This window comes from Astatotilapia calliptera, chromosome 11 (assembly GCF_964374335.1).
Source record: "Astatotilapia calliptera chromosome 11, fAstCal68.1, whole genome shotgun sequence".
Lineage (NCBI taxonomy): Eukaryota > Metazoa > Chordata > Actinopteri > Cichliformes > Cichlidae > Astatotilapia > Astatotilapia calliptera.
Genome location: NC_137432.1, coordinates 30,505,834 through 30,527,599, shown reverse-complemented (window position 1 = coordinate 30,527,599; position 21,766 = coordinate 30,505,834). Strand labels below are relative to the sequence as shown.

Genomic DNA, 21,766 nt, shown 5'->3' with positions numbered 1-21,766 from the left:
CTCGAGTGACCATTGAAACCTCCGGCTAGCTATCGAGCGGATGGGTAACAGCTACTTTCTCGCCTGAAAATATGTTAAAAGTTTATTTTGTGACTTAGAAAGATTAAAAAGAGTAATATTAAAACTTAGTAGTGGCTGCCATTGTTGGAAACTGGAATTGGCTGGGCCGCACTCTGTGACATTACAAGATGGTACTACAGTGTCACTCAGAGAGACGTAGCTTGATCAGAAGGACTTTGAAGGAATATGAATTCTGGGATATGGTGGGCCATGAAGGACACACCTGACCCATCCTTCAAATTCGGAGAAATTAAGGACGCATTTGTCGGCCACATTTGAAGGAGTCGACAAATTGAGACAGCCTTCGTCGCCTGGTTGTGACGTAATCGGCCTTCAAATGCGGCTTCCAAAGGACGCAGCCTACGTTTTCGGAAAACAGGAAACATGATCGCACACTGAAGATGTGGGCTTGACGCTAGGACTGGGGAAGACACAGGAGACACAGACATGGGCAAGACTAGACATGAAACTTGGAATTTGGGGAGGCACAGTAACAGAAACCTTAGAAATGACCAAATAAAACACAAAACCAGAACCATGACTAACAATGAATCAGCTTTCACAAACAATCTATGCGATCACTTAGAAATTAATGACCATAAATATAGAAATAAAAATGCGGCATTGAAATGAAATGGCACTTATTTAAGTGTCACTGAGAAATTCAATATAAAGGAGAAATTCATCCCATCCAGTGTTATTTTATGCCTGTTTTTCAGATAAAAAATGGTTTTAAAATGTGATAAGTTTGAGTAAGTGGTAAGGTCACAGCAATAAAACTGGTGTTGCATTGATTCCTTGGCCTCACAAAAGAAAACATGCAGTACATTTTTGGAAAAACAGGCAAAATTATGTTGCATTATTGCTTCACAGTTGGAGCTTGCAGTCCAGTTTTCTTTCAGGAGACAATACAAAACATCACACCAGTTTGCCTGGAGACCTGCACCTTCAGGGTGTTAGCGTAAATATACAGTTTGCTCTTAGTCATCCAGACTGGCTACATAAAGCTTGTATAAGCCCTCTATCTTTGGATGTTGTGTTCCTGCTCTGCTGCTATTCAGTGCGATCTATTCACTGAGGGACATTGGCGAAGGCTCGTCATTTCTCAGCTTTTTCACCCACTTCGTAGGGGGTAGTGTCATAATTACTTGTTTCTTTTCAACTTGCAAAATGAAGCTTGGCGAGAAAATATTGACGCCCATAATTGCTTGTTTTCTTCTTAAAAGTGTTTTCGTCTCTCCTGCTGATTATCCAAGGGAGGAAGTTAGCTTATAGCATTCTTATTTTAGACTCCTTCCTGTGTCTTCTAATGGATTTTACAATTTATTCAAACGTACTGTTTTATTTGCTTATAATTTTCTATTATAGTACAAGTTTGTCTTACATTTGTTGACTGATTCCCAACCTCTTACTTTTCATATTACATAATATACCATCTTTCTCATTTTCCAACTTTGAAAAACTTTTGTAACACTCAAATCACTGAAGAAGATATCATCATAGCAATGAAGGAAGGTTTGAAGCTTGTGCTTGCACCACAAGATCTGCTCTTGGCATATTTTCATTGCTTTAGGAGTAAAGCTGTGCTACGAAACACTGAAAACACCTAACTTCTCACAGTTAGTATAAAGTTGTAACAACGTCGGTGAATTCAAAAGAGATTTCTGCATTTGCTTGGGGGCAGCACGCCGGTAGATAGAGAAGCAAAGCCTTAAAAATCTATTTTTAGGGTTTTGTTTGATGTTCAGCATCAAACAACTTATAAACATAGACTGTGACCTAATGTGTCCAACCACACTGAAACACAAAACACATGAAAGAATTCAGAAAAGACAGCTGTTATATAATGATATAATTTATGACATACACGCACTGGCCAATTCAATAGGTATACCTTACGAAGTACCAGGTTGGATCACTGCTTGCCTTTACATCTCTGCTAACCGCTTAACGCCTGATGTATCATATTTGGCATACATAATTTTTCTGAGTTTTGGAGACGTGCTAATGTTCAAGAAACAACTTTGAGTTGATTGTGACATGGTGTGTTATCTTGCTGGAGAAAGGTGGGTACAGGGTCCAAGAAAATATCCACAATATACCCTTGACCTTGATAAAGGGGTGATGGATCCACATTTTCATCTAAATGAAGCAGCAGAAATAAAGACTCAAGAAGAAGAAGTCATCATTGCTAGTTTACTTTCACACATGTGAATCCTTCTGAGCCAGCAGAAAGATTATACACATGACAGCTTGAGCAGCGGGCACCATGGTGGAGTGAAATGGGCTTCATAAATCATTCCTTGGAATCTGTCACTTTCAGTTTAATTTACCTTAATTTAGCAATTTGTCTCTTCAGCTTCCTTCAGTTTAACCACCTAAATTAAAAGGAAGCACTGCTAATTTAATGCAACGAGGGTCTATTTGCTGGTCACAGGAAAAGTTCAGGCTGTGAACACCATCTTTTTCTCTGAAACGAGTTTATTAGGGAAGTCTCAGAACATAGCCTTGTGGTATCAGGGTTACTATTGCTTAAGCTTTGAAATTTAAATCCAAAACTCTGTGTTATCAGCTGACTGTGGAGCGTTACCAGGCAGGGTGTGTGTAATGATAAGATGCTGCTGAGTTGTATCACAGAAAATGAAAGACCCAATGTTTTTGAATGGTAAGTGTCAAAAGCCTAGAAATCTTGAGCTCTTCCAGTTCAGTTATTATCTTCTTGTTGTCTGCTGAGCATACTCAAAGCTTACAGAAGTGAAATTCTGTACTGCATTTAAAATTTTGAATTATCTTCAATCATAGTGTTAAGATAAAGTGTGTAAAATCTGAAAATCAACTTTACAAATCTAAAGTATTTTCTTGTAACCAAGCTTTAAATGCTGTCTGTTTATTTCTCTTCTAAGCTTGAACACTTTAACATGCGACTCTTTATGGACTGAGCAATTGGGACTCAGCCACCAAGGCAGCCTCAAGTGGCCATTAGAGGAACTGCAGTTTCTGTTGGCTCCATTTTTTAGCCTCACAGGTGCCCCATGCTCTCTGTGTTTATCCTGAAATAAATGAGTCGGTATGTAAAGTGAAGCTGCTGAGAGCAAATTAGCATAACAATAATTTTTGTGCCTACAAATTGAATTCTTTACTGTAAAACCCCTTAGCAAAGCTAAAAATGTTGGCACTTCCACTTAGACCTAATAAGCTCTCCATTTGGAAGCCACAGTAATGAAATTCAAACTGACATTTCAGTCCAACACCAGTATTAATAAAACTGCTGTTATTTTAGTGTGCCTACTTGACTTTTAAATTAAGCGTCTAATAACCTGACAGAGCAGCGTTTCAGCTCTGGGTTTGATGAGACAGAGTGGATATGCACAGATTTTATCTGCTGTGAATTTGACAGAAATCGTCGGAGAGAAATGATCACGGGATGCATCAGATTCAATATTAAGAAAGAGGCAGTGACTGGAAAACAAACACGGCATGTTTTTGTCAAATTGTGCTGTTCTCGTCTTTCAAGGGGAATGAAACTATTAAGGTTTTAATGTTATCTTTGATTGCTGAGCTCCGGCTGGTTTGATTGCACGTGTACCGTTTTCCTTGAATCTGTGTTTCCGCTGAGATGTAAAAATGGCTGCTGCTCTACAGATAATAGCTTTCATGTAGAATTTAAGAAAACATGGGATGTTTTGGCCAACACATCAAAATCGGTTCTATATGCAGTGTGGTGACAAAATAGATGGAGAAGAAATGCTGAAGTCAGACTAATTACTGTTAAAAAAAAAAAAAAAAACGTAATAAAAATTAGACTTTAGACAAAACATGAAAAGAAACTAAAATAAAAACATGTAGGACATGTATTTAACTTTAGTCTGCAACAATTTGTTACTTTCACAGAAATCACACTATAATACAAACCGCATGAAAACTATCCATCCGTCTTCTTTCACTTCTTCAATTTAGGGATACAGACAGGTTGGAGGCTATCCCACAACTCTGGGATAAATGTGACAGACAATTTAGTCACTTTGCTAAGTACACCTCGGTCGTACCAGGTTGGAGCCCCTTTCCCCTCCAGAACAACCTTCATTCTTTGTGGCGCAGATTCAAGAAGGAAATAATTGCTGAAAGATTATGGTCCATACTGACATGATAGGATCACACAGTAGCTGCAGATTTGTCAGGTGCACATCCATGATATGAATCTCAAAGACTGTGGAGGCAGTTGGATAATTAGAGATTTGAGTGAATAAGCCATTGAACAGGTGTGCCTAAATAAGTGGCTGGTGAGTGTCCACGTGACTAATCAGACATACACAACAGGTGGAGCTGTTAGAAAGAACTTTAAACTCCTCTGAAATGCTTTTTAAGGAACTTGAACAAACTTGATGATAGCCAACCTTTATCGGGTTTCAGGGTCTTGAGGTAAAAGGAGCTGTGAAACAATCTTAGGTTTTTAATGCTGGATAAGGGGAAGAGAATCCATCAAAGGTTGAGAAAGTATTTTTGTGCATTTATATATGTTATTGTCCTGGCCATCAAAGCAAAGTTTGAAAAAAATCACATGTATATCTGAAAAACTTTCCTTTATGGCAGGTCTAATGAACTTGTTGGGCACTGTATATATACATTCCCAAGCAGTAAACAGTACTTAGTTAAACATTTGTGTCACTAGAAAGTCTGTGTTCAGATCAAACACTGATTTTATTGTAATACTTTCAAATATACGACTGCTTTATTTAAGTTTAATGAAAACCTTTTTTTACTCTGTATCTTGTCTTGTGTCTTGGCAGCACAGTGGTGTAGTTGTTAGCTCTGCAGGCTCACAGCAAGAAGACTGTAGCTTGAAGTCTTCCTGGGGCCTTTGTTCTCACTAGTCTTAGTGGGTTTCCTACCACAGTCATGAGTGTGAGGTTAATTTGTGATTCTAAGTTGGCTGCAGGTGCTGATATGTTATGTATAAAACCTTGAGTGGTCAGTGAGATCAGAAAAGTGCGAAACAATTTTAAACCTATGAATGTATAACAGTATAAATTATTGGGCACCTGATTCTGTGCCTTAAAAAAGAAATCAAATACTTAAAGTACTCTTGTCCTGTCCGCTGTGTGATTAATTTCTGAAACTACAAATCGGGGACAACAAAGGAAAAAAGGTTTATTTGATTTTACCGCTGCTTCTCGACTGTAATTTTGTTTTGTTATCATCTGTTAATTCTTCACTTTGAACTGTTATCGCTGCACATTTTCATTAAGTGCAGGTCATTTCTTATGTGTCATATTAAAATATGTATAACGCATATATTTCATGTCACTGCCCGGCTGCAGAAACAAATGCTCCAAACTGTGAGGCAGTTGAAGCATCAGACTGAAGTCGCCTGCTGTGGATTAAGGATTACCCAACCCACACAGACAAACACGGGATTATGTTTTTGTCTTGTTTTGCCCACCGCAGAACTGGAGCCCAGCCTGCAGATAAATGATACTTTCACAACACACAGGAAGAGTTTTATGCACTTCAGAGGAGTCATAGTGTTTATAAAGCCTCCTAAAATGGGTGCTTTGAAGAATTAAAGAAATAAAAAAGTGCTGTCTAGTTTGAGTGACAGGGTTTTACTACACTTATCCGATTTTTGGGACAGTTGTGTGCAACAGCTCAGGGGTCACCACAGCGAATCATCTGCCTCCATCTCACCCTAAGCCTGATAACCTCCTTTTTCACACCAACCCTCTGCATGTCCTCCTTCATTACATGCATGAATCTTCTTTGTGATCTTCTTCTTTTCCTCCTGCCTGGCAGCTCCATCTTCAAAATCATGTCCAAACCATCTCAGCCTTGCCTTCGTAACTTTGTCTCCAAACGGCTCAACCCGAGATGTCCCGCTGATCTGCTCATATCTAATCCTGTCCCTGCTGCAAATTCCCCACCAAAATCTCAATATCTTCGACTCTGCCACCTCCAGTTCCAGCTTTGGATGGTTAAACTCATCTGCCTTGACTACTTCTGCTCCTTGCATCTTCACCCTTCCACCTGCCTCCCTCTCATTCACACACATGCATTGTCTTTCTTGTGACTGCTTTTCATTTCTCTTTTCTCCAGCGCATACCTCCACCTCTCTTTCACCGTGTAACAAAATGAGATTAAAATCATGAGAGAAAAGTCCACAGTGAAATATTTCCATCTTCTAGTTGTTAATACCTAGTTAAATCATGCTAATGTGCTGAAAACATCACATTTAGGTAATGATTGAACTGTAAATACATCCGAATAATAGAGTTTATTGTTCATGATCTGATTTTAATCATGTGATTTAGTCTTTTCGCTACTTTTTTCCTTATTCATCCCCATTAAAAAAAATGTAGAATGGACCAATCCACGGTTTTGGAGAATTGTTACACTCCTGTTGAAAAACAGTCTATCCTGATTTTTTTTTAAATGCTTCCATACCTTATGTGCCTCATGGTGCTTTAATCCACTGCCTACCATTCTTTACTTGTTTGTGTTCTCTATATATATCACACACATAAAAAACATAATACATTTTTTATTCAAACCAGACTGAATCCTGTTACCTCACGGTTGAATCTTGTGCTTCAAAGCCGCTGCCTTATTGTTATGGGACATCAACATCTCGTAATTCAGTGGTTCCCAATGGGCACACTGGTATGGCTTGAGGCAATCAATGAATTAATTTGCAGTATCAGTTCTTTGCATGCACTGTTGCAAAAGCTGCCATCTTCTGGCGTCAGCTTTCCCACAGACAACAGTTGGGAGGGGAATGCTAATGCTATCGTGGTGCTACAAAGCCAAAAAGCAATTAGAAAGCAAACAACTCTTCTGAGAGAGATTTGGCCAAATCCTCAAGAGCGGATCTGAGCCCGCAGGCACCAATACTGGCTTGTTGGTTTGTGTAGAAGGTGATGAATATATTACAACAGTAGCAACCGGAATCATCGGATTTATAAAACTTTATTAATCCCTGAGGAAATTATGTAGCCACAGTTGCTCCAAGAAAGTAACAATAATTAAAGTAGTTAAAGTACCATTTAGATCAAACAATTTATTACAAATTAGCTCTACTATACAAACATCCCAGTATATTACACGGAATTGAATATAGATAAAGTTGAAATTGAGGTGCCCCTCTTGTCATATTAACATTGTTATTTTCTCTGTAGACAATGTGCAAATAGTAAGGGTCTGTAACTATTGCAATGTGGACTTGTACTTTAGATTTAGGAGTTATGCAGAGAGACAGCCACAGGCTGTGGTGATAATCTCAGTGTATCAATGAATGTGAATTCTGCAGAGGGCTTACCCTGCAGTGTGCTTGGAGTTTTTAGTATTCAGTTTCTGAGAAACTGTTCTAGTATATTTTAAATAGGATTTCTATGGGACCCTCTGTACTGGTTCAGTTTGCCTGTGAGGCTCAGCTTTAAAAAAAAACAATCTGGAAACGTCTCATCTATACTAGAAATTCAACCCCAGATTATCTGAGCTGTACTGTCACTTTTAACACATAAAAGACCCTGAAATTAGATTCTAATGAAAGAACCGTTCCTCAGGTATGGCTGCAGGATAAGGTGGTAAAGGAGGATGTCCCTTTGCCATGCTATCAGAGGCTATGTATTTATGTTCCCAAATGTTCAATTTCCCGGGACCTTGCACTATTGTGGAAAGTACCCTATATTGCTTGACTGGTAATTCAGCCATGCAACTGTGAGCTGTCAGATAAAAGGTTAAAACATATCATGAATATGATTTTCATAATTTTAAACCTGCTGGAAGAGTCAGATGAGACCTGATTTTCATACTGCTGCATTAATTCACAGATAAAGCCTTGGCAAAGTGGTGAGGTTGGTTTTATTAAACAGGTGCAGAACAATAATAATTATAGAAGAAGAATGCTTTGTGAAACTGAAGGGCTCTCTGTAAGTAATAAAAAAATAGACAAGAACTCAGTCCCGATAAATGAACCACTTGGATACAGCAACAGGATTCACCACCCTCCTCATCCTCAGCACACATGCGTTCATGTGCAGCCAGCGTCATATTATAGGAGGTGGACTCTGCCATCATCATCATCATCATCATCATCATCATCCCCAGCCAATGGAGAAACCAGTGGAGGACACACTTAAACAGTGTCTACGGAGCAGTGCGGACCAGAGCGCAGCGCCCGGCACCACAAATCCAACTTCCCGCACACGTACTCTCGCACAACATCTGAACAACAGAAAGTGAGTTTTGTGATTCTCCTCGTGGACTCTTTCCCCTCATAATTTTCATGGAAAGGGCTGTGGGATGCTTTAAACAGCAGTCAGCTGGGAGGATAATCAGCTGGGAGATGCTTTTTTTACGGACTGCTTCCCACTGCGTCTTGAGATGAATGTAAAGCTGAAAGTGAGTAGACTTGACTTGAACCTGTAATATTTATAAACCTTGATTAGCTCGTTTATAAGAACTGACACTATTATGTGTGGTAATATGTAGAAACGGGTCTTAGAGGTCTGCACTGTGATTTTAGAAGTGCGCTAAAAAAAAAAAACAGCAGCAGAACAGGTTTGTTCATTCTTCTTAAATACAAAGTAACTGAGTTAAAAACTTTCATGTAAGTCCATCCAACCATCCATCTTCCGCATATTACATGTAAGTAATAAGAGCATTTCATTTGTTGTGGAATCTTGCAAGGAGCACATACTCATGCAGGGCAGCGCTAATCTGTGCGTGCTGGAACAAACTTATTTATTTATAATTTTGTTATTTTCTTCTCCTTTCGATTTTTTAAAAATGATTTTACCTAAACAATTATCGGCAGGATATTCGTGAGCTGTCTGCATGCCTGCGCTCAGAAGATGATGGCCACAGAGGGAAACAAAACCCTTCTGGGTAACGCATCTTACACTGAAAGGCAACATGAAGACAGGGACGCCTGTAGCTGCGCATTGGTTCTGTTTCTGAAGTTGAATGTCCAAGAAAACAGCGCGGAAGATTAGAAACGCTTTAAATTTTTCATTCAACTTTGATCTAACTCTGGATACATTATGTCTCCACGGCGTTTTTTTTTCTTTTCAATTTCTTAACTGTGCTCTCCGTGCGCATTGGGCTCCCGTGATAACCATGTATGGATTTCCATGCAGGGATGGAGGTTTCAGCTGGTGCGTGTCTGAAAAGCGACTCGGTGGCCTTAAAAAGAAGAAAACTGTCTCGTTGTTTACATTTACATTTAATCGCCTAATTGATTTCTACTTTTTTACACAAAACGAAATCCCAGTAATGCATCTGTTTAGTTTATTCCAATGTAAAATGTTGGTGCTCCACGAGAAGGCTGTCCAGGAACCTGCCAGACTGTAGATTAAAACAGGCTGTGAGCGTCAGCTGGGTTTTGTTTACTACTACAGTTGTTGTCCGGACAGATTATTACGTCATCTAACCTCGTGCTGGAGTTAGTTGTAGGCCATCCCTCCTTCTATCTATCCATCCATCCTTCCTTACAGCCTAACCTCCCTCCCTCCAACCCATCCAGATGGCCCGCACGCGAGGGCGCAGAGCAGAGAAGAGCAGGGCGCATGCGCCAATTGTGCAGCCCACATCTGTTTATTGCATAAGACCACACACCACAGGGCTACCTGAAGGCAAACTGTTCGACAAAGAGAGAAAATAATTGTTTGTTATCATTAAAAAAAATCTTTTATTTTGTGTGAGCTTTTTTCTTTTTTTTTCTTTTCTTTAATTAAATCACACTTCACCAAATATTTCTTTAAAATCTTTATTAGGCATACCTGGATCGTATCTGTGTGTGTATGTGTGTGTATTTTAAATGCACATGGCCTTGTTTTGAGTCAAATCACATGTATATTGCCGGTCCTTTGGTGTATTCGGCTGCGTTTTCTTACTTTGCAATTGATAATTAGTCTGCCCTGTTCTGTTCATGTGGTGTTTATTTCTTATGTTATAGTGTATTGAGCACTTAAGTCCACTTTAAAGGTCTTTGTTTGAGCTGAGAGGTAGCTCTACAGGAGCAGGGGCAGGTGAGAGGAACAGGTTGGCGGGCAGATAAAGGCTCAAGTGGAGGTTGAAAATCACAAAGGCATAAAAGAAAAAAATGTATATTTCTTTTGGGGACATTTTGCCACCGACTGACAAAACGAATGGGGGAGAGAGAGGAGGGGGGTGTAACATGCACCAAAGGTCTCCTGACAATGAATCAAATTGTGGACACTGTGATCATGTAGCATGCACTATGGGGTGCCATGGATACCACTAGCCCTTGCATGTGCAGAACTAGTCTAATCTTCATGTCTTTTGAAAATCAGCCAATATTTTAGACAGAATCAGTTCGCTGTTTATAGCTTTTGTGTCATTCCACGGGGGAAAGAATCAGTGGGTTGCAACGGTAAACCATGAGAGAATCATTGTGGTAGTCCCTCCCATAGGAACAAATGCCAGTGATTTCAGGTTGAGGACTAGGCAGTGATTGAGCAAGGGCTTATTCTTTTTGGGGTGGGGTAAAGCAATATTTATTGGACTGGTATTTATATTGAGTTTTTTTTTTTTTTTTTAAAGTTCTTTTAGAAGAGAATAGCACTTAAGGCACTGTTGGGATTTGAACCCAGGATCTCCTGTTTACTAGACAGGCGCTTTAACCAGCTAAGCCACGGCACCACTATGATGAGCAGGAGTCAGGTGATGGAGGGAGGAGTACAGCTTTAGGCCATGTGGGACAATGTGTGGCTGATGCTCTAAATACTACAAAACCCATAATCCTCCTCCAAGGTTCATTTAGTCATGGGGAGCAAGCCAAGTAGACATGCAAATCAGATATTCTGCAAATAAATGAAACAATACACTCATAATCCAGGCAAGTTCTTTGTACAAATTACGTCTACATTGGCTAATTCTACTTCACACAATTAATGTCCTCTGGAAAGATTCAGTGCTAACACAGTAAGTGTGACACTGTGGTGTACTGGTCATGAAAAATGTAACACATACGAGGCTAATTTTCAGTGCACGGCCCAAGTTTCAGGGAGTTACATCAGATATTTGCCAGATGTAGTGAAACTTTGACATGAAAAAGTAGACTGAATGGAGCAATCATGATGTCTTCTTCAAGAAGTGAATATGTTTACATTTCCTTACTTTTGAAGATGTGGGACGGTGGTTAATTCCAAGAAGTTAAAGCACAATACTGCCCCACAAATAAGCTGCAGTTGTGTTGATTTAAATACAGTTTCTGTACTACTATGTCCAAAGTGTTGCTGAATGCCATTCCTGGTTTTATTAGGCTGCTCCACTGTTGTTACTGTTGTTACTCTTTTATAAGGGCTTGGCTGAACAGGTTTCAGCTTTCTACTTCCTGCTGTTTAGTTATTTGAATCATTTGGTCTGTAAATATAACTACTTACCAACAAACAGATACTGTGGACATACTTTAGAGCCATGCTGAGTTGATATTTAGTCTCCAGATTTGTGTCTTTTTTCTTCCCTGATTTCAGCACAAACAGCTCACACCTAACACCATTTTTGTTATGTGTTCATTCTAGGTCATGATGTGAATGCCCAGCATCGTTTTATCCAATGATTGAGTCCAGCAAGCCGACCATGTTGGACAGAACTGAACAGGCACACTGCACTGTGTGCTGCTGCACTCTGGCCAACAAAATCCTCATGGTGCTCTTCATGGTGCTGCTGATCTTTGCCACCCTCTTTGGAAATCTGGTGACTCTTGCTGTGGTTCTGGGAACCAAACACTTCCACACACCGCAGGGATACCTGAAGGCATCCCTCGCCGTGGCTGATCTGGCAGTGGGAATATTTGTGGTCCCGCTTTCCGTTTACGCTGAGGTTTATCTCATGGTCACTGACTCGGCACCGGAGTGGACCTCGTACAACTCACAATCGGTGAGTTTTCACCCATGCAACATCATCGGCCCCATCTTTGCTGGGTGCACTTTGGTCTCCATCACGACTATTTTCTTTCTGACGATCGAGCGAAGCATTGCCGTGCTCAGGCCTTTGCACAAGGACTCGGTGATTACTCGTAAAAGGACCACGATCCTAATTGTCCTCTCCTGGGTGGGAAGTTTCTTCTTGGCTGTGTGTCCGATAGTTTTCAGCAGTGAAATTGCTTTGGAGTATAACTCCTGCAGTCGGATGTGTAACTACGCTCTGGGTACAATCGGCAAGTTCCCAAGCCAGGCCTGGAACATCCTCCTCCTCTTCCCCACGTTTGACTTCACCCTCCTTGGTGGCACAGTGGTCATTAACATCATTTCTCTTTCCAGCATCAGGCAGCACTCAAGACGCAGGAAACACTTGGCTGAGAGTGAAAGCCAAAGCACGACCAAACCCACATTCTCAGACATTAAAGCAGCCAAAACCATAGGGACTCTAACTGTGGCTTTCACTGTATCGTTCACTCCAATCGCTGTCTTTGTGGTCGGGAACGTTTTGGGGAATAAATGGTGCAACTTTTCCTTTTTCGCCTTCTGGATTTTGGCTACCAACAGTTGCTGGAATGTCATTATTTACAGCGTGAGGGATCAGAAGTTCAGGCTGCGGGCACAGAAACTGCTGATGCCGTTTCATAGAAAAAACACCACCAAAACTTAAAATCGACCAGGACCAAAGACTACTCGTACACGAGGAGGGCCGCGTCATTTAGATGGTTGTTTTTTGCACAAACTCTTTGTTCAAACACATTGTGAGCCTCTTAAGAGACATACCTGCATGTCTTGTGCATTGCTGTTGTGAAATTACAGTTTATTTTTACATCGATAAAAAGCATGGAGCTTTTTTAGATCACAACTGTTTCTCTCTGTGGGTATTTGTCTTGTTTTGTGAAACATTTAAAAACTGAAGCCTGTTTCAGTTATTGGAATGATTGTTTGCTTGAGTGTAATTAATTAAAACCCGATGAAAACCAAAACAGTTTGTGCATGTTATCTTTGGATACCACAGCATCAGAGTTGTTAGTAAGATTGATGATGTTGATTCCCAGTGAGATACTTCAACATTAAGTGATCAAGACTGAGAGTATACAGGGGTCCCAATTTAGTTCCTCCAAAGGCCCCACTGAGAATCACATCAAAGGCCAGACATGTAGTATTTAGTTTGTTGACATGCTTTACTATAATCAAAAATAAATAGATCACATAGCCCTTCCTAACTTTTTTAGCCTATATGACATTTGGTCAACAAAGAAGACCTTTGATCATGTGAGATGGAGCTGAGCCTTCTGCTATGAAACCGACTGCTTCTGCAGCACTGTTGCTCTGAGAGTACTCTGCTATAATTTCATGCCTCTTTTTACTTCAGCAACTTAAAAAAGGCCACAGGCTCTTCCCTGTGTATGGCTCTCTATATTATCCGGTGTGTGGATTGAAACATCAAAGTAACAAAGAAAATGCTCTTCTAGAAAACAGAAATTGTTGCCATGGCAAAAGGATACCAAACACTTTTACATTTGGCAAAAACATGGACTACTCAGTGGTTCACCTCAAATAAGGCTGTCTGCCTTCTGCATCAGTGTTAGTTTTTTTTTTTTTTTGTATTCTGAATTATGTGAGGCTATTGTGCAGATGTGCCTGTTTAGTTTGGCGAGTTCATATCACAGTGCAGAGTTTGGCTCCAAATGTGTTGGCAACATTTTATTAAATGTAAAATGAGCTTAAGTGAAAGGAAGAGACAGAGATCTGTTTTTTCCTGTTTTCCATACGCTGGTCAACTACAAGGATGCAGCTTTATTAGCATCACACCCCAAGCAGCACAGTGATCAGAGGTCATTAACTGGTACAGCAGTCTCAGTCATGGTGGCCATGCTAGCCACACTCAATACAGAACAAACAGCAATGAGGTTATAAATTAACAATAACAACAACAGATCAACACAACATAACTGGAATAACTGTTATAACCTCTTAAGTTAACACATGAATGCCAGCATGAACAGTCCCACCAGTCTTTGGGTTAGTGGCTCCTCCCCTTGGACTGCTACAACATTAAATATCGCAAATGAAATAGAGGCTGGATACAAAACATGACTCAAAACAGATACTACACTTTCACAAAAAATAAGAATATGCTATAAGCCACCATCAATATAAGGTAAGATACATTACCATACTGAGTCTCTTCATGGTGTCTAAGAGGTTACAAGACGTTCTATGACCTTTCCAGAGGTGAGTATTATTAAAGCTACACAAGCTTGTTTCCACCAGTGAAAACATTTTAGCCAACCAGATGTCAAAATGTACACTTCCTAACTTAAACTTAGCAGTAAGGTGAAAATTTGATATAATGGTCCAGAATTTTGATTTATGAATAGCACTGTTTCTTTGTTTTTTCAGTGGCAGAAATAGGTTTCCATATAAAGCAGGGACTGCTTCATAGATGGAGGCTCAGATCCCAGAATGCCACACAGCAAAACTCCATGCTGTCATTATTTTAATGAAGAAACCCTGAGGTCAAAACTCGACTAAGCTGTAGTAGTTTAATAGCAGCCTTTGGACTGTGTGCAGCCATGTGGTCTTTGGGGAGAAAATATATATGTTTGTCACACACACACACACACACACACACACACACACACACACACACACACACACACACACACACACACACACACACACACACATTTCCTACTTTTATTTGTTATTCAAGCAGTTTTGCTGGACCACAACCCAACAAGACGTAATCATAAACTTTTCATTCTCTGTGAACTGGACCAAAAATTTAAATATAAAAAAGGGATGGGGTGGCTGAAATCAGCAAGTGAAGCAAGTTTAAAAAAGAAAAGAAATGAAAAGGCCTAAAGGTGCACGATTTGCATTTAATAGATAGTGTCGGAGAGAGAAAAGGAATGAGAGCGAGGTAACGCGGTAACAAATTATATCGTTTTCCCCTCTGGTGAAACTAAGCATTGTTTCTAGTTGTTCTGGTTCTAAAACTGCAGACATAAGCAGAGGAATGAAAACGAGAAACACGTTTTTGCTTATTTATGCATATTTAGGAACAGCTGCATTAAAAATCTGGTTAACACAAATGTTCATTCAGAATCATCAACTACGGAACCGACCAGTAAAAAAAAGGATAAAATCTTTATTTGTTAAAAGACTAAAATCGAAAGTCAAGCTTTTCTTTTAAATAGTTTGATTCAAACAGATATTCTTTGACTCTGTGATGTGTGCTTACTTTAAAAGCTTTTACCTCTAAACGGCATCTATTGCACAGAAGGTGAAATTGAAACATGAAAGAAAACAATTACTGTGGAAGTTATCATTTCCAGCAACAGAAACCGCTGAGTCACAGTGTGGAGGAATAAAAAAAAAACAAAAGTAAAAAGAAGGTCACAATAAAAAAAGAGAGAGAATAAAGAAAAGAGACGTTGGCATCACTGTCCTTGACTAACATTAATAAGGCTCATTGACTGGCGCTGAAGTGGTTTTGGAAAGAAAAAGAGGAGGAGGAAGAAAGCTGAGGATACAAAGACGACTGAAACAGATGGAGGCAAAAGAAAGAAAGCTGTCACTGATCATCAGGTCAGCACAGCACTCCAGAAACATGTCACTGTTGGCCTGTTCCTTCAGACTCAGTCTCAGGGGTGCCAAAAACAAAAACAATTTTTGTCATATTTTTGGACAAACCTGAGTAGAGTAGGCATTTCTTTATGGTCTCATTTACTCCTTGTCAACACTGTTGTGCTGTTTTATCATCTGTCATCATCACTTTGATGATGCTATTATTTTTTTTGCAAAATGTAACCCACTGTGCATTTTCATATTCCTACCCATATGTGAGGAAAGATTAGGTTTTTGTGGGAAAGGCAGGCTGTGATTAAACACATAGCTCTCGACATACCACCTGCACGTTTGCCCCTGCAACAAAGCAATCAGTTATCTCCCTGATTTTTTTTCTATGGCCTTTACTGTCAGTTAGACCCTTTGATGTGTCACACTCTCACTATTCCCCTCAGTCCACAAACAGCTACCAGCTCTGGGTTTCATTTAATTAGAGAAAGAAAAAAAGATTAAAGAGCTTTCAGAGTGCGGCATTTACGTCTGTATGAAGGTATACATTGTGCTGTACACAACGTCGCTCAGCACACATTAATTACAGATGGATGTTATGACTAATGACTTTATTTGATCTTTGCATTTGTGTTTTGCTGTCACCCAACACACTATGTTTGTGGGTCCAGTACACAAATGATGTCTACTTGACTTTATCTTGACACAAACAAGCTTTAGGTTGAGGCAGAGCCGGATTTACTAATAAAAATAATAAATAATCTAAGCTTACAACACACACACAGCTCTTGCCAGACAACAGTGAGCAGCCTAAACTAAATTAAACAGTCATGCTACTTAGTGTGAGGAGCTTAAAATAAACAAACCACTACGGTTCAGGCCCACCACGTTGCAGTCAGGAAACCACAGAACTTCCTGCAGCATTTCCACTGTCTAACACCAAAAGGGGAAAAAGGAAAACCAAGGTTAGGCCATTTTAAAACATACAGTTCATATGTACAGTGCGAAATATACTTAACATAAGTGCTTTGTATGATTACTAAAAGAAACAATACATTTTTTATCTTGTAATAGAAGACAAATTAAAACTATTTAAAATTGTGTACACTGAGCAGCATGTGTGCAGTAGCCTATCAGCCTGGGATACACGCAGGCAAAGCAGCAGTCTAACCTGGACATCTAAAAAGTGCATAATAGATCCCTCCTACTTTACCATGTGCCTTTACCTGTCCCAAGATAAGGTCTCCAATCTAAAAGGTCACACAGGAAGAAGCGGCTAGGTCTGCTGTGAGCTTGAGATAGGAATGAAAAGTAGGTCCTTCTCCTAAAGATTAAACACAACCCTCAGTGCCAAGCACCACATCGACCCAATACAAGACACTGTTTTCTGTGACCTCTCTCTTCAACTACAAAACCCAAGTTAGTCTGGAAAACCTCCAGACTAACTGACAGAATCCAATTATTTTTACCTGAGAGAAAAAAGACTAACAAACCCTTCTGGCACATCAGGCTCCACGTCTCACACGGGACAATCTCTGACATGGTGTATTTTGTGTCAATGAATTTCATCTCATATAAGATACCTGCATGCGAGGCTAAATTGAATAAATAATGGAATAAATCAGAAGCAAAACTGAAAAAATGTTTTGTGTGAGATTTTGATTCCTTTTTTTGTCAAGACTCCGAGTCAGTTAGCTCCTGTGGATCATGCTGACAGCGGGCGCTCACTGAAAATCATCTCCAGAGGTTGGAAACACCTGGGACCGCAGGTGGGTGAGGGATAAATGAGCCAAATCCCAGGGGAGAAACTTTCATGACAAGTAGAATATACTTTTCTTCAACACACCAGACTGTTATCACCTCGACGTGGGCAGTCTTGTTTTTCAGTTTCACCTGAATTTAGGCAGGAACCGGTATCTCATTCACACACAAAAAAAATTACTGATAAGATACCAGACTGATCTGAGCATCTGAAAATGAACTGAAACCAATGAAAATATGGTATTTTGATGAGGTGTATAGATTTGATGGAAAATGCTAAAATAAAATAAGCTGGAGCATCAAATACTCTGGAAGAAACTTTTAGAGTAAATAAAGATGCTGGTAGTGGATAATACTTTTTGTGAACATCAACATGTAACTCCTGTGTGAACATTTTGATGAATGAAAAGTGGAAAAAATGCTGCCAGGCATCATGAATCTCGATGCGTTATGAAACGAGTATCACAGGAGCATCCAAGGCTGCATGTAAACATTACCAACCACTCCTGCAAGTGGAACCCTTTCTCGTCCTTGCTCCTGACTTCAGAGATAATATGCATGTATTTTCCATCTTCTTTCTCCTTAGTCAATTTTAACACAATATAATTACACATTTAATTATTGTTCTTATTTCCGTCATAGCACTTTTATGTTTCTCTAGTGGCAAAATCAAATGTCAGCCGTCTCAAAAACCACCCACCACTTCCAAAGTCTGACTGGAAGTCACTTCACTTGACTTAGATAAAAATAAAAATTGCGCCAGTCTTGGTGTTACTTTCTGAGAGTTTCCCACCTAGAATTAATATCAGAAAATGCTTAGAAACTTGATTTACATCTTAAATGTTTTCACACTGTACTGTCAGTCATTCAGAAAGTAAATGTGTAGATAACTTATGTTTGGTTCAAACTCCATTCCTGCAGATGCAGATTTCCCAGCGTTTGCAGAAGAAAACAGCAGGAGTGCCTTTGTCGGAGCTTTTCTGTCAGAATACAAGGCTACAGCCGGTGTGACTCACTGATGTTTTTCTTGAATGGCTTAATAACATATATGTCTGTGAAGGTTCTCAGTCATCCAGGTCATCGTAGTCAAAGGAGCTTGCAAAGAAAAGCGTCTGGACTTCTTTAAGTTACTTGAAGATGTTTCACCTCTCATCCGAGAAGCTTCTTCAGTTCTAAGGTCAAATGGTGGAGAGTCCCAGATATAAACCTAGTGGGAGTGACCCCCCACAGAGGGACAAAAGGACCCCCTGATGATCCTCTAATCGCCTGAGCCAAGGTGTGAAACTGGGTGTGGGTCCCAATCAGCAAGAGTTTCGGGTGAGTTCATTGTGAAACCTGGCCCCACCTTATCATGCGAATTCCTGAGGTCAGATGGCCCAGGATGTGAGTGGGCGTTAAGGCGTCTGGGAAGGGATCTCAAAATTGGATTATAGATGGCAGAGAGTTGGTGTCGTAAACCACCGCCTCTGTTCAAAGATGGTCGCTCACAGTGGACATAGATGGCTTCTTTCACTCCTCTTTCAAACCATCTGTCCTCTCTGTCCAAAATGTGAACATTGGCATCCTCGAAAGAGTGTCCTTTATCCTTAAGATGCAGATGGACTGCTGAGTCTTGTCCTGTGGAGGTGGCTCTTCTGTGTTGTGCCATGCGCTTGTGAAGTGGCTGTTTGGTCTCTCCAATGTAGAGGTCTGGGCATTCCTCGCTGCACTGTACAGCATACACCACATTGTTAAGTTTGTGTTTTGGCGTTTTGTCTTTCGGGTGAACCAGTTTTTGTCTGAGCGTGTTGCTGGGTCTGAAATTCACCGGGATGTCATGTTTGGAGAAAACTCTCCTGAGTTTTTCTGATACACCGGCTACATAGGGGGTGACAATGTTGTTGCGTCTGTCCTTCTTATCCTCCCTCGCTGGTGTCTGGTCTTCTTTTCTGTGCCTCTTTGCTGACAATAATAACATATAGTATATAGTACTATGCAAAAGTCATCTATCATTTCTTTATATTTTGCTATTAAAATTGCTTGAATGCTTTCTTTAAGTTCTTTAAGTAGTCTTCAGGAATATTTCTCCAGGATTTTTGAAGGACATTCAAAGATTTTCTTTGCCTTTTGCTTTTTTCTCTCTCAAGATTATCCCACATTGCTTTAGTAATGTTAAACTTCGGACTCTGGGACGACCAATCCTTGACTGATTGTGTTTAATTGTGTGTTTTTTGTATGCAGGTATGCTTTTACTTCACTGGCAGTGTCTTGGGGATCATTATCAGGCTAAAAAATAAAGGTGTTGCCAATCAGTTCCTTTCTAAACTGGATTGCATGGTGGATCAAAATCTGATGGCACTTTTCTGCATTCAATCAAACATCTACAATTTGGATTAATAAAACTTGTTGCTAATGAGTTTCAGTCCAGTTCTTGTGTAATTCGGCATACATCAGCCATTTCTCCCTATTTTCCTTCCTTAAGAATGGCTTCTTGACACCCACCCTTCCACTGAAACCATTTCTAATGAGGCTTCAGTGAAAAGTAGGTGAATGAACTGAAGCCAGATACAGCTCTCAGGCCCTGTGTCAGGCTCGTTTTTTGTTTTTTTTTTGTCCTTTTTCTTAAAGACATAACTTTAAGATATTTGCCATCCGCTGTTGATAGTTTTTAGGCCTGTCACTTTTATCCTCCACATGTCCAGTTCCATCAATGTTTTTAAAGGACACTGCAGACCATACTGAGATATACCAGGTTTTTGGCTAATGTGTCCATTTTCTTTTTTTACTCTTTCCTTTTATCCTTTTTTTGTTGATACTGTTAACAAAATGGAATCAAAATTTGAGTTTTTGCTACAGGCTGCTATTAACAATGTACCTTGAGATACAATTTAAAATGCTTTGCTAAGTTGTCAGTTATAGGAAGACAACACTCATTTACTCCTTCAGTTTTTAATGCTTGAATGACTCGTAGGTCAGTCCTAAATAGCTTAACAAACTAAATACATTCCTTTGACATGCCTGGCCAAGTCTGGTTCCTTGGAAGCCAAATATGAAGAAATGAGAGGAAGCTCAAGACTTTTGCACATTATTTTATTTACTTTGATCTCTTCTTGCTAATTATGACATATGGGTATCATAGACCAAGCCCAACTCAGTGTGCACACATATATAATTATTGAGAACTGAGAACCTTCACAGACATATATAATTATTATAAACATGCAAATACTTGATTGTTTTTGCTCACAAAGAGATGTGGTGGTTGCTGCCTGGACTGTCAACTGTAACTCCTCTTGGACTTTAGATTTAAATTTAACTTTCTTGGCACAGCAATGTAGGCTATCAAAAATGTGAGCGGATGGGAGCTTTCTCTAAGAAAAGTACATCATGCTGAGGCTACAAAAGTTTCTGAGAAAGACCCCATGCAGAGAGCAATAACTGTACAGCAGGGGCTCTTTGTGTTTTATTGAACAGACTGCTGATGATGATGGAGATGGCTGCTAAAGACCAGTTCAGTAATCGTTCACAAAAAAGAAATATAATGCTCCAACCTTCACAAATAATTTTGGCTTGCAAAGATCCGATAAATCTTTAAATCCTACAGAGCTCTCATATGCTGCAACACATTACAGTTCACACCTTTATTATCAGTCTCAAAAATCTACAGTAAGAAATTTTTACAGCCACAAGATGAATAATTAGCAGAAGAATAATGTTTGACAGAAGCTAGACTTTCCCAGTTTGCAGGTTTAAAAATAGGTTGTAAGACACTGGTGAGGACTTAATCAATAAACAATGAGGCATTTTTAATGGGTAATTTTTAATGGGTAAATGGCTATTAAAACACAATACAGCCAATACTGCCTTAATCCTTCATGACAGAGATTCAACAAGGTGCTGGGGAAATTGGCATGCAGTTGACACACAGTTGCTGCTCATTTGTTGGTTGAACATCCATGATGTGAATCTCCCGTTCTGTCACATCCCAAAGGTGGCCTGTGGGATTTGAGATCTGGTTTCTGTGGAGGTCTATGTCGAGTACAGTGAGCTCATTGTTATGTTCAAGAAGCCGGTTTGAGATTATTTGAGCTTAGGGACATTCTGCGTTATCCTGCTGGAAACAATAATCAGATGATGGACCCACTGTGGTTATAAAGGGACGGATATTGTGTCATAGTGGTACTGGTATTAAGGGGCTTAAAGTATGTTAGGTGAAGTCCTCCCACACCATTACCCCACTAACAGCAGCCTGAGCCACTGATACAAGGCACGAAGGGTTGCTGCTTTTTTGTTGTTTAAATCAAATTCTGCTACTATCATCTGTATCATCTGAATAAGCAGAAATTGAGAGTCATCAGACCGGGAAACGTTCATGTCCAGTTCTGATGAATTGTAGCCTCAGTTTTCTGTTTTTAGTTGACAAAAGTAGCACCCAGATGTGCTAT

General features: G+C 39.8%; 1 protein-coding gene and 1 non-coding gene across 2 annotated transcripts; one reads left to right on the top strand and one right to left on the bottom strand.

The window, feature by feature from the left end:
- The first annotated feature begins 8,184 nt into the window (after positions 1–8,184).
- Positions 8,185–12,982, top strand: LOC113032309 (lysophosphatidic acid receptor 3). The gene is made up of 2 exons (XM_026185153.2): positions 8,185–8,454; positions 11,598–12,982. Exon 2 carries the CDS (start codon positions 11,632–11,634, stop codon positions 12,664–12,666), a length of 1,035 nt encoding a protein of 344 aa, XP_026040938.1. The 5' UTR covers positions 8,185–8,454; positions 11,598–11,631; the 3' UTR covers positions 12,667–12,982.
- Positions 10,643–10,716, bottom strand: trnat-agu (transfer RNA threonine (anticodon AGU)). Its single transcript has one exon. It is a non-coding gene; the product is annotated as a tRNA-Thr (tRNA).
- Positions 12,983–21,766: the final 8,784 nt, after the last annotated feature.